Source organism: Rana temporaria, chromosome 2, assembly GCF_905171775.1.
Source record: "Rana temporaria chromosome 2, aRanTem1.1, whole genome shotgun sequence".
Classification (NCBI taxonomy): Eukaryota; Metazoa; Chordata; class Amphibia; order Anura; family Ranidae; genus Rana; species Rana temporaria.
Window position 1 is genome coordinate 19,246,995 of NC_053490.1, and position 14,195 is coordinate 19,261,189.

At 47.0% G+C, this 14,195-nt stretch overlaps 1 protein-coding gene across 1 annotated transcript in view; it reads right to left on the reverse strand.

Moving 5' to 3' along the window:
• Positions 1 to 14,195, reverse strand: part of P4HA3 (prolyl 4-hydroxylase subunit alpha 3) — a 131,538-nt gene that overhangs the window by 80,253 nt on the left and 37,090 nt on the right. The window contains exon 2 of the mRNA XM_040339943.1: positions 10,119 to 10,261. Coding sequence (XP_040195877.1) covers positions 10,119 to 10,261 — 143 coding nt within the window. The remainder of the gene's footprint in view (positions 1 to 10,118; positions 10,262 to 14,195) is intronic.

The following is a 14,195-nucleotide window of genomic DNA, read 5'->3' on the forward strand; positions in this document are numbered from 1 at the left end:
TCAGTTCGCATGTGCCGCGCTTTATACGTTTTTCATTCATTCATTCATTCAGTCGCATAGATAGAAACAGAGATACGACAGCGTATCAGGAGATACGTCGTCGTATCTCTTTGGTGAATCTGGCCCATAGTACTTTGGAACCAGCCAGCAATCCTTGCCCATAGAACACTGATGGTGGAATGGAAGTATTGAATGTGACCCTCTGTTCATTTTACATGGAAACCATCCAGCCTTCCTTACCCACAGAGGATTGATGGTGGTACAGCAGTAAGGAATATGTCCCTCTCTCCAAGCATTGTTCTTTGGAACCATCCAGCCATCCTTGCCCATAAAACACTGATGGTGGCACTGCAGTATGGATTGTGCCCTCCGTTCACTCATTTTACTTTGGAACCATCCAGCCTTCCTCACCCAAAGGAGATTAATGGTGGTACATTAGTGTAGCGCCCTGCTCCTGTTGACCAGGCGCTGCTGTAAATTTAGAAGGGGTCCGAGTCGCTACTCGCTAATTGGCTCAGACAAGTGTAATTATGGGCAATTTAGCCTCTGTTCCAGCCATGCTGGGAGTAACCACCATCCACCATTGAAATGTGGAAACTTTTAAGCTGTTAACAGTTAAGTCGCAGTGCTCTCTAGCTAGTTGCAAGATGTTGTCGTTAATTAAAATTTAGCAGTTTAATTAAGAAAGGTCTGGGACATTTTCCCGGTGAGAGCAGATGACTTGGCACTCCATCAGATATCTCCACAACAAACTGTGCAGAAAGATCTTCAGTGCCAAAAGTATTGCATAACCAACTCTGTATGAATTGACGTGCGCCTTCTGCGTGCTCAGGGATAACAATACATTTTAGGAGTGTTACTTCTAAGTCTATTTCTCACATTTCTCTGTATTAGTCTTGGAACATAACAGGGCCACATCCTATTTCAAGCGTAGAGCATAATCCTCTAAATCTCTCACCCTTCCATCTCATTCTTTTATTTTCCGCACATCATGTGCAAGTACATTTATATCTTCTCTGAAACTTTTAATCTGTGTATAAAGTTTATTGGTAGGAGGAATTTCCGTTATTTGCTGTCTGTAGGACCTCTGCAAGGGTGGTTTTGGGCTGGGTTGTAATAGCTTGCTGTGCAATAGAGTAATTAGAACATTGTGTTTCCAGTGACTAACTTCTTCTCATCCATCATCCACTTTCCATCCCAGTGTTATAGCCACAAGGTCCTGGTGGTGGTTATCAGGGTGCTCTTGGGGAGCAATGAACCATGGCAAACAATCAAAGATCTGCATACCTCCCAACTTTTCAACTTCAGAATGAGGGACAAATGAGCATACCCCCCAAACGAAGTTGTTGAGCGGGGGGGGGGGGTCCGTGGATAGAAGTTGTTGAGCGGGGGGGGGGGGGGGGGTTCCGCGGATCAAAGTTGTTGGACGGGGGGTGTCCGCGGATCAAAGTTGTTGAGCAGGGGGGGGGGAGAATTCCGTGGATCAGATTTGTTGAGTGGGGGGGGGCGGATCTAAGTTGTTGAGCGGGGGGGTCCACAGATCAAAGTTCTTGAGCGGGGGGGGGGGAAATTCAGTGGATAGGAGTTGTTGAGCTGGGGGGTTGTCGTCAATCGCAGGACAGCAGGATTTACCGCAAATCGCGGTAATCGCAGGGGGGGTTCTGGGCTGGGTTGTAATAGCTTGCTGTGCAATAGAGTAATTAGAACATTGTGTTTCCAGTGACTAACTTCTTCTCATCCATCATCCACTTTCCATCCCAGTGTTATAGCCACAAGGTCCTGGTGGTGGTTATCAGGGTGCTCTTGGGGAGCAATGAACCATGGCAAACAATCAAAGATCTGCATACCTCCCAACTTTTCAACTTCAGAATGAGGGACAAATGAGCATACCCCCCAAACGAAGTTGTTGAGCGGGGGGGGGGGTCCGTGGATAGAAGTTGTTGAGCGGGGGGGGGGGGGGGTTCCGCGGATCAAAGTTGTTGGACGGGGGGTGTCCGCGGATCAAAGTTGTTGAGCAGGGGGGGGGGAGAATTCCGTGGATCAGATTTGTTGAGTGGGGGGGGGCGGATCTAAGTTGTTGAGCGGGGGGGTCCACAGATCAAAGTTCTTGAGCGGGGGGGGGGGGAAATTCAGTGGATAGGAGTTGTTGAGCTGGGGGGTTGTCGTCAATCGCAGGACAGCAGGATTTACCGCAAATCGCGGTAATCGCAGGGGGGGTTCCGCGAAATCGCGGGACAATATCACTGCTCGCAGGATTTACCGCGAATCGCGGGACATTCCCGCGAAATCCGGGACGGTGGGGAGGTATGGATCTGGGGGCAGAGAACATTGCAACCTGCTGGTTTTTCCATTAGCAGTGTAGGAGACGGTGTTCTCCAAGCTGAAACCATCCAGCCTTCCTTGCCCACAGAAGATTGATGATGGTAAAGTAGTACAAAATGTGCCCCTCTCTCCTAGCATAGTACTTTGAAACCATCCAGCCAACCTTGCCCATAGAACACTGCTAGTGGTTCTGGCAGTACAGAATGTGCCCCTCTCTCCAAGCATTGTACTTTGGAACCATCCAGCCTTCCTCACCCAGAGAAGATTGATGGTGGTACAGCACTACGGAATGCGTCCCTACCACTACCCCCGGAGGAGCTGCTGGTTATATTTTGGGCTTTGCAGATTACCTTTATAGCTTCGTTGTCAGGGTGGGAAAGTCCATAATAAACGTAATGTCCAAACAGATGTAAAACCTTCAACGGTTGGGTTTTATTTTTTTCTGCAATGCAACTTGAAGTAGAGAAAGTAGAAGGGAGGAGAAGAGTAGGGGAAGGTTCAGGCACACGGTACAGAATGCTCTAGATAGTCAATCAGTCTCCACTCTCAACTATTGAGTGGGTATTGCTCACCCGGATAGTCCTAGCAACCGGGATGATGCACAAAATAATGTCCAGACGGTCTCTGCCACAGACCTTTGGGAATAAAATTGGTCTCTGTCACAAACCTTTTGAGAATGAACTTGGATGCGTCCAGGAATTCTCTGCCACAGGATTTCAAAGTCCCGAACCTCCAGCCGTGCAGTAGAAGAGCCTTTAAGCCGGAACCGGCAGACTGCAGGGCTTTCAATGTAGTGGATCCCTCCTTAGTTACGTCACCAGGCCTCACCCGTGTTGCTAGCACTTGACTCAGGTAGCCTGGATACCCATAATAACCCATTAAGACCCCAACCCATACCCCCCCTTTCCTTTTACTAAATTAGAAGAACTGAGGCAACACCTGAGATGGAGAAAAATTGGCCATAGCAGCCATAATTTTATTAACAATTTTTTACCATAAATACCTTTTATTAACTTTACATTATTTTAACATATAGAAAACAGATTTCACAACAGCCATATAAAAAATGGCAACCATACACAGACATGTGGTCAAAAGAGGTAACACACACATAACATTTTTTACCAATATCCTGCGGGACATAACCAAAAAACCAACCGCCAGCCTTAAAGGCATACCAACACCCCCTATCCCGCAGTACACCAATTTCCGTGTTCCAGCGGACACCATTCCGGTGGAATACGGAGAGGGTCCATAACCGCTGGACCCCCACACTTCCTTCATACTGTTCCTTTTTTGACCTCCTGGAGACCACCTGACACCGCCACTACTCCTACTGCTATGACGACCCGCATCCATGACCTGCAAAAGAAGAACACACACGCACAACACAAACGAGACAAAAAACAAGGAGGGTGGGTGGGAAAACTGCCTCCTTCCTTGTCTCCCCTGCACGCTGCTGAGCCCTGTAGCTCCGCCCCTCCCTTAAATAGCCTCCCAGAGCCCGGGAAACTGATCCACAGCCCCCGCCTACCCCCCTTTCCTCCCATAACTGTTAACCCCTAGTGTCCCAAGCACCTAGTCATGTCCGCCCTACACTTATTTTACTGCGTTTCATGCTCCGGGCTTCTCTTTTCCGGTGTCCTCCAGGGCAGGTCCTCCCCCGGTTTCCTTCAAAAAAGACAGCTTTCTCCCTTGTGGACAGACAGCTTGGGATCCTCTTTTAGGATTGCAGGCCCCAGCCAAAATCGTTGCCCTGCTCCCCCGCAAATATAGCGCAAGCTATGCTGAATCTGGGCCAGTGTTTACAGTTGTCACTAGTTTAGGAACAGAAGAGATATCTTCCAATCGTGGGGGGGAGACACGCACACAAAAGTTTTGTTGACAGCTGTCTAAAAGAAGATTTGTACCCACCTTGAATTGCTTTTCTTTCACTTCCTATTGTGTCTTCTGCACTGCAGAAGCTGGGTTCAAACTTACAAGATTAACAAAAAAAAAAAGAAGTGTGGTGAATAACAGTGGCGGCTGGTGCTCAATATTTTTTGGGGGGGCGCAAACAAACTGAAAAAAAAAAAAAACATCAATTGCAGCCACTGTGCCATAAAATGCAGCTACTGTGCCCATCAATTGCTGCCACTGTGCCCATCAATTGCCGCCACTGTGCCCCATCATTTTCAGTCACTGTGCCCCATCAATTGCCACCACTGTGCCCCATCAATTGCCGCTACTGTGCCCCATCAATTGTCGCTACTGTGCCCCATCAATTGTCGCTACTGTGCCCTATCAATTGCTGCCAGTATGCCCATCAATTGCCGCTACTGTGCCCCATCAATTGCCGCTACTGTGCCCCATCAATTGCCGCTACTGTGCCCCATCAATTGCTGCCAGTGTGCCCATCAATTGCTGCTACTGTGCCCCATCAAATGCTGCCAGTGTGCATCCCCCACCTGGCACTTACCTGTCTCGGGTCACGGCGCTGTCCTCCACGCTCCGAGTCCTCGATGTCTTCTCCCGTCCTCTGCTATGATTGGACGCCAATCAGTTGACAGTTAATCAGACCCGAGCAGGCTGAGAGGCGGGCCAGTGTTAGGAAAGCGATTTTTTTGCTTCCCTAACACAACACTAATTAAACAGCGAACACTCAGCATTGCACCCGCTGTTTACAATTTTGGAAGCCTATGACTATAATCAAGACGCCTATTGGAGCCCACGACTCTAATCAGGCACTTCCAAAAACACCCCCCCGCCCCCCGCAATGCATAAATCTATCTATGGTGATAGAGGGCTGACAGGAGAGAGGGGGCGGCGCTCCTGCGCCCTTTATGGACGCACCGCCACTGGTAAATAAGTTGCTAAACCACAATGCCTGGACCAAAAGGCAGCCCCCATTCCCTGTATGAACATCAAGGGTGACATTTTTATTTTGGTCGGAGTGTACCTTTAAACTCACAGAGCTTCTAATTGGTGCTGTCTCTTACTTGACCAGCCCTTTCACTTGACCCCTTAGGCCGCGTACACACGACCGAGAAACTCGACGGGCGAAACACATCGTTTTCCCCGTCGAGTTCCTTGTTCGGCTGTCAAAAAACTTGTTGAGCCAAATGTTCCCATTGCCCAACGAGGAAATAGAGAACATGCTCTCTTTTTGGCTCGACGAGTTTCCCGACGGGTTTCTCGGCGAAAAGTGTACACACGACCGGTTTTCTCGGCAGAATACGTCTCCCATCGAGTTTCTTGCTGAATTCTGCCGAGAAAACCGGTCGTGTGTACGCGACCTTAGATGGATTCAATCTTATGTAGCACTACCCCCGAAGGAGCTGCTGAATATTTTCGGGCGGCATGTTACCTCTATCTTCTCGTTGTCCAGGGTAATAGATGAGAGTTGAAAAAGTTCAATGTCCACACTTTACACTTCTTTTTCTAAGATTTATTTGTAGAACTTGGTAAGGAAAGAAGTGGTTGAAGAGGTGGAAGGGTAAACAAGTAGGTAGGTTCAGGTGCATAATTTCAATCCGGGAACACTCCTGCTTCCAGCAACACAGCTCTCGTCGCCACTCTAGCCAGAGTGGGTTTTGCGCACCCGGATAGGTCCCTCTCACTGGCCTAGCAGCAGGAATGGCGCACGGAATAAGGTTCAGTCTCTGCCACAGACCTTCCTTCAAATGGAGACACTTTTGTTCCAGAATCCCCTTAACACAGGATTCAGCACCCGGATCTCTTCCGGATCAACTTCTGTAGAACTCAAGTCTGACAGGCGATCACCATCCAGCCTTTCAGTAACGTTGCATCCTTCTATGAAGTTTCCAGGCCTCTCCTGAGATACCAGCATCTTGCTTGGTCCTCTCCAAGATAGGTCCTTCATCAAGCGACTTCCTCCCACCAGGAGGGACAGCACGGGATCAACTTGAAAGCGCAGACCTAGTCTGACTACCGGGCCTACATAGACAGGCCCCTGTCTCAATGTATGATCCACTCATATGCATACATATATATATATATGTATAGAAGCCAACATCTTAACCATGATAATCAGAAACACTAAATATCAATTCAGTTTATTATATATATAGGCCCGGATTCACATACATCGGCGCATATTTATTCCGGCGTAGCGTATCTAATATACGCTACGCCGACGCAGCGCAGAGAGGCAAGCACTGGATTCACAAAGCACTTGCTCCCACTCGCTCGTAAAGATACGCTGGGTTTCCTCGGCGTAAGCCGGCGTAGGTGGAAGTGGGCGTGAGCCATGCTAATGAGGCGTGACCCCATGCAAATGATGGCGCATGCGCCGTCCCGTGGCCGCATCCCAGTGCGCATGCTCAGAATCACATCGAAACAACTGCCTAAGATACGTCGAATCACTGCCTACGACGTGAACGTAACCTACGCCTAGTCATATTCACGTACTACGTAAACTAAGTAAAATACGATGGCTGTGTTCCCTGTTCCATACCTTTGCATGAGTTGCGCCTCCTATATGGGGAATAACTTTACGCCGGACGTACGACTTACACAAACCGCGTATATTATGCGCCGGGCGCAAGTACGTTCGTGAATCGGCGTATCTACCTCATTTGCATATGTGCATACAAAATCTATGGGAGCGGCAAATGCGCCCAGCGTAAATATGCGCCGACGATACGACGGCGTAGGCAAGTTACGTCGGTCGTAGGAAGCCTATTTTTAGGCGTATCTCAGATTGTGGGCACGGCGCATAGATATGACGGCGCATAGTTATACTTACGCGGCGTATCTCGAGATACGTCGGCGTAAGTGCTTTGTGAATCCGAGCCATAATATTTTGCTATAGGTGCTGGTGTGCCCTTCTCCCTGTTTTTTCCTTTCCCCTCTTGGGCCGGATGCTTCGCTCGGACTCTCTCTCCATACATCTGTAAACCCCTGCAAGCCGCTTGGGACGTCCGGTCTTGCGACCTTTTCCGTGGGTTCCTCGCCTGTGTTTGGGAGGTCCATCCAGGACCTGCTATGGATCATCATATCGTATATATATACCTTTTAGTAAACTCTGGTTTATATTTAAGTAACATTTTCTTCTTCAGTAATGTGCAGAAGCAATATTTGTTTACTTGTGTATTTTGTTACAGCAGCACCATAAAAGCCTCTGAAGAAGACCCCCTCAAGGGGTTGAAACGCGCCAGGATTTGTTGCATACCTGTACATTGTTTATGTTCCAATTTTTTGTGCTTGCACTGCCACATGTGGACACTGTACAAGATTTTTATTTCAACTGTCCAATGAATTTCCACCTTTTTATACAATAAAAACTTTTTATTATATAACTTGATTTCATATAATTTTCTATCTGCTGCCTTAAAACACCATTGTGGGATCCTTCCATTTTTCTCAGACAGATCACAACCCTGAACCAACGTGGTCCCGGAGCCAGGATTGCAGGAACACACACCCATTGCTAAGAGGACCACGAGGTGGTGGGATGACAGACCAACGCTGACAACCCCGGTCCAGCTACGTCTGTTCCTTAACCACTAGAGTACCGGGCCATTGTCAAATGACGGCTTCACGGTTACTCTGAAAATTCAACAGGACGTCATTTGACATCCTGTATTCTTGCGGCCACTGGGGGGCGCGCGAGCGCGCCGGCGGCAGCGCGCGCGCGCCCGGCGCGTCCCCGAGATGCCGATGCGCGTGCCTGGCGGTCGCGATGTCCGCCAGGCACGCGGAATCGGCGGCTACAGGGACAAGACGTGGAGCTCTGTGTGTAAACACAGAGCTCCACGTCCTGTCAGGGGAGAGAGGAGACGGATCTGTGTCCCTTGTACATAGGGACACAGCATCGGTCACCTCCCCCAGTCACCCCCCTTTCCCCACAGTTAGAACACAATTTAGGTATACATATTAACCCCTCCCTCACCCCCTAGTGTTAACCCCTTGAATGCCAGTCACATTTATACAGTAATTAGTGCATATTTATCGCATTAATCGCTGTATAAATGTGAATGGCGCCAAAAACGTGTCAAAAGTGTCCGATGTGTTCGCCGCAATGTCACGGTGACAGTAAAAAAAATCGCAAATCGCCGCCAATACTAGTAAAAAAATTAATAAAATAAAAATGCCATAAATCTATCAGCTATTTTGTAAACGCTATAACTTTTGCGCAAACCAATCAATATATGATCATTGCGATTTTTTTTACCAAAAATATGTAGAAGAATACATATCGGCCTAAACTGAGGAAAAAAAACGTTTTTTTTAAAAAAAAATTTGATATTTATTAAATAAAAAAGTAAAAAATAGTGTTTTTTTTAAAATTGTCACTCTTCTTTTGTTTATAGCGCAAAAAATAAAAACCGCAGAGGTGATCAAATACCACCAAAAGAAAGCTCTATTTGTGGGAACAAAATGATAAAAAAATTGTTTGGGTACAGTGTAGCACGACCGCGCAATTGTCATTCAAAGTGCGACAGTGCTGAAAGCTGAAAATTGGCTTGGGCAGGAAGGGGCGTAAGTGCCCAGTATGGAAGTGGTTAAGTACTCCAACCCCAGCATGTACAGCGGGACGATCACTGCCGAGGGGGAACACCCAATATCACCTTGACCTAGTTGCTGCCACCCTTGACCTGGGGTGGCAACGACACCCCCAGGTGAACAATGGTGGTCACTCCCAGCACAGCCATGGCTGGAACAGAGGTCAAATTTAACCAGAATTATAAGTGTCTGAGTCAACTAATACTCAGACTACCTTCTAAATTTAAAGCAGTGCCAGCCCATGAAACCAGATTCATGAAACCAGAACAAAATCCTCCAAACTCATAACTCCATGCACACTGGCTTAAAAAACGTTGGGCTGGATTCAAGTAGAATTGCGTTTTTTTTTTTACGGAGGCGCAGGGCAACGTTTTTGCCCTGCGCCCCCGCAAATTTACTGCGCTGCCCTTAATTCACGGAGCAGTAGCTCCGTAAATTGCGTGGGCGCGCCGGCAAATTGCCCGGCGTAAGCACGCGCAATTTAAATGATCCCGTAGGGGGCGGGAATCATTTAAATTAGGCGCGTTCCCACGCCGATCGTAGAGCGCATGCTCCGTCGGGAAACTTTCCCGACGTGCATTGCGGCAAATGACGTCCCAAGAACGTCATTTGCTTCAAAGTGAACGTGAATGGCGTCCAGCGCCATTCACGAATCACTTACGCAAACTACGTAAATTTCAAATTTCGCGATGCTGGAACGACGGGTATACGTAACATTGGCTGCCCCTGCTAATACGGAAACAACGTAAATTGCGTACGCAGGGCTCGCGCAACGTTGTGAATCGGCGTTAGTATGCAATTTGCATACTATACGTGAGCACAACGGGAACGCCACCTAGCGGCCATCGCAAGAATGCAGCCTAAGATATGCGGGCATAAGAGCCTTATGCCACGCATATCTTAGGCTGCAGTCGGCGTAACAAGGTTCCTGAATCAGGAGCATTCGTTACGTCGGGGCAAGTAAGCAATTGCGCTGTGTAACCTATGGTTACACAGGCGCAATTGCTTCTTGAATCCAGCCCGTTGCTTCTACAGGAGTTTTGTGTTCTGCCTGTAGAAGCAGCTCAATGTTATCCTATGTGTCCATGCACATTAGAATGTTTACAGGCATATTTTGAGCAGAAAAAAAAACCTTCTGAATCGTGTGTTTCTGATTGGAGCTTACTGGCAGAAAAAAAAAGTAAAACTCTCCTAAACTCGTCTAGACTGAGTACAAAAAATACTCAAACAGACGCTTTTTTAAGCCCAGTGTGCATGGAGCCTAAAGATGCCCTTTATCCATTCTTTACCTTTGATGTTGTCTCCTTCCTCTAGGCTGGTCACCATGTTCATCCACTCGGACTGCAGCCGCTTCAGCAAGGTGTAGGCGACAAGGGGGTCTGACACCGGAGCACGAGACTTGTCATGAATTGTTTTCACCTTTTCATAGAACCTGAAAAAAATATAAAAAGATTACAGCTCATATCATCCCACCACAATCTGTCCAACACAGATAACTAACCCAGAGATTGGTTGATTGGATCGGCCTTCTATGTTAAAGGACATCTTCTGACAAAAAAAGATTGCAGGTCATCGCATCCAATCACAATCCGCCCAAGACTTATTTAACTTATCCATAGATTGACTCCACATAAAAATCTCACAGGCCATAGCATCCCACCACATCTGCTGAACACTGAGATAACTCGCTTAGAGACCTCTGCCGGGTTAGCCCCCCCTTATTAAAAATTTTGACTTTTTTTTATGCAATTTGTTAGATCTTTGTTAGATCAGGTTAGATCAATCATTGTTTGCGTTAGATCTCACACAGAAGAAGCAATTGCTGGGGGGGCTAACCCGTCATCAGCCCCCCCTTATCACATTTTCTGGCCAAAAATCATTCAGGCTAATAGATATTCGTTAGATCCGGTAAGATCAAGTGGTTTTAACGTTAGATCTCACATAATTAGAGACTTATTAAGTGATTAATGAGGGGGGGCTGGCCCCCCCTCATCAATTTTTTGGGCCAAAAATTATTCCGGCTAATAGATATTCGTTAGATCCGGTAAGATCAAGTGGTTTTAACGTTAGATCTCACATCGTTTCTGAGATATTCCACATAAAAAAATTGATTTTAGGTGGTACATATGGATGGGTTGGCCCCCCCTTATCAAATTTTCTGGCCGAAAATCATTCAGGCTAATAGATATTCGTTAGATCCGGTAAGATCAAGTGGTTTTAACGTTAGATCTCACATCATTTCAGAGATATTTCACATACAAATACAGATATTGGGTGTATACAAGGACTAATGAGGGGGGGGGCTGGCCCCCCCTTATCAATATTTTTGACCAAAAATCATTCAGGCTAATAGATATTCGTTAGATCCGGTAAGATCAAGTGGTTTTAACGTTAGATCTCACATAATTAGAGACTTATTAAGTGATTAATGAGGGGGTGATTAATGAGGGGGGGCTGCCCCGCCCTTATCAATTTTTTGGGCCAAAAATCATTCCGGCTAATATATATTCGTTAGATCCGGTAAGATCAAGTGGTTTTAACGTTAGATCTCACATCATTTCCGAGATATTCCACATAAAAAAATAGATTTTAGGTGGTACATATGCATGGACATATGGACGGGTTGGCCCCCACTTATCAAATTTTCTGGCCGAAAATCATTCAGGCTAATAGATATTCGTTAGATCCGGTAAGATCAAGTGGTTTTAACGTTAGATCTCACATCATTTCAGAGATATTCCACATAGAAATAGGGATATTAGGTGGTACAGAAGGTACATCCATCTACAACTGTCTCTGGAGGGTCTCTGGAACCGTCTTTGGATGGTTCTCTAGCGAATGCCTGTAGTCTCTCCTCACACCTCTGTTCATCTTCCTGCCAGGGGAGGGCTGGCAGCCTTAGACCTGGGGGGCAAGTCCAGTCAAGTGGCCCATAGAGCGTGGAAAAGTGATGGATCAAGGAAAACAGTCTAAGATTTTTCATAATCACAAGAGTTCGCACAGAGCCTCCACTTACATCAAAGTCCGCACAGAGGCCCCCCTTACATCAGAGTCTGCACAGAGCCTCCTGTTACATCAGAGTCCGCACAGAGCCTCACCTTACATCAGAGTCCGCACAGAGCCTCCTGTTACATCAGAGTCCGCACAGAGCCTCCCCTTACATCAGATCTGATGTAAGGGGTGTTCTGGGAAACTTGATTTAAGGGTGCATGCTGTGGACTATTGTGTAAAGAGGGTCTCTGCTCACCAAAGCCTGCCCCCTCCCCTTTAACAAAGTCCACAGAGCACCCCTCTTTATACACTAGGAGGCAGGAGAGACTAGAGAGGGTGAGCTTACCAGGATAGAGGCTGAGGCGCAGGCAGGCTGTCTGATGCTTTTTTGGGTTCAAACTTCCTGTCCAGTGCCCACACATGCCCAGGGAGTGTGGGCAGGGCAGACTCAGAAGGAGGAGGAGCAGATGAGCTCTATCTCTCCTTGTGTCTGTACAGAGAGAGAAGGGGATGTCAGCGCTGGTGTGCGCTGAGGCTGAGCTATGTGTGAGACGAGACATAGCTCAGCTCTGCAGCCATCTACCTCGGAGCTGGCACAGGCACGGCTGCACAGTGGGAGGCGACCTGTGTTAACAGAGCTCCAGCAGGCATATTCCTGCTCTGCAAAAACAGCATTTGGTAGTGGTGGCCGGTGCCTGTGCATAGTGTCACCAGCCCGGGGGGGAGATTTCCACTCTGCCCCCCCTGCCAGCCCTCCCCTGCTTCCTGCCTTATGGTGATCTCCCCTCAGACCAACAAGCTTAAGTCTTTAGCTAGCCCCCCTTCTTGCAAAGCAAAAGTAGTAGCTCCGCCCCCCGTAGAAATCAATGGTGCAATTTTGTGATGAAACTTCAAGTCCTGTGGTCCTCTGCTGCTGCTTGATTGGCTCCCTCACCCTGCCAATAGGGACACAGAGAAGAGAGCATAGTGGGCGGGATGCCGGTGAATGAGCGCCGCTCGTCACTCAAGGAAGAGGAGACAGGGACTGACAGGCATGATCTCCCTCAGTGAGTGCCTGTGTCAGTGTCTATTCAGTCCGACGGTTGCTGGCGGGAGGTGCGGGACCATGGGTGACAGAGCAGCCCCCGCTACACACTCCCCCCACCAAAGAACCTTTGGTCCACCAAAGGGGGAAAATAGTCTATGACGTGTATTTCTATGTGGAATATTTTTGAAATGATGTGAGATCTAACGTTAAAACCACTTGATCTTACCGGATCTAACGAATATCTATTAGCCTGAATGATTTTCGGCCAGAAAATTTGATAAGGGGGGGCCAACCCGTCCATACGTACCACCTAAAATCTCTATTTTTATGTGTAATATCTTGGAAATTATGTGCGATCTAACGTTAAAACCACTTGATCTTACCGGATCTAACGAATATCTATTAGCCGGAATGATTTTTGGCCAAAAATATTGATAAGGGGGGGCCAGCCCCCCCTCATTAATCACTTAATAAGTCTTTAATTATGTGAGATCTAACGTTAAAACCACTTGATCTTACCGGATCTAACGAATATCTATTAGCCTGAATGATTTTTGGTCAAAAATATTGATAAGGGGAGGCCAGCCCCCCCTCATTAGTCCTTGTATACACCCAATATCTGTATTTGTATGTGGAATATCTCTGAAATGATGTGAGATCTAACGTTAAAACCACTTGATCTTACCGGATCTAACGAATATCTATTAGCCTGAATGATTTTCGGCCAGAAAATTTGATAAGGGGGGGCCAACCCGTCCATATGTCCATGCATATTTACCACCTAAAATCAATTTTTTTATGTGGAATATCTCGGAAACGATGTGAGATCTAACGTTAAAACCACTTGATCTTACCGGATCTAACGAATATCTATTAGCCGGAATGATTTTTGGCCCAAAAAATTGATAAGGGGGGGCCAGCCCCCCTCATTAATCACTTAATAAGTCTCTAATGATGTGAGATCTAACGTTAAAACCACTTGATCTTACCGGATCTAACGAATATCTATTAGCCTGAATGATTTTTGGCCAGAAAATTTGATAAGGGGGGGCTGATGACGGGTTAGCCCCCCCAGCAAATAACTGTTAATATTGCTTCTTCTGTGTGTGATCTAACGCAAACAATGATTGATCTAACCTGATCTAACAAAGATCTAACAAATTGCATAAAAAAAGTCAAAATTTCTAATAAGGGGGGGCTAACCCGGCAGAGGTCGCTTAGAGAATATCACAGAAACATAGAAAAGTGACAGAAGAAAAAAGTCTAATGCTGCATACACACGACCGTTTTTCGGCATGAAAAAAAAAACGCCTTTTTTAAAAACTTCATTTAAAATGATGGTGTGTGG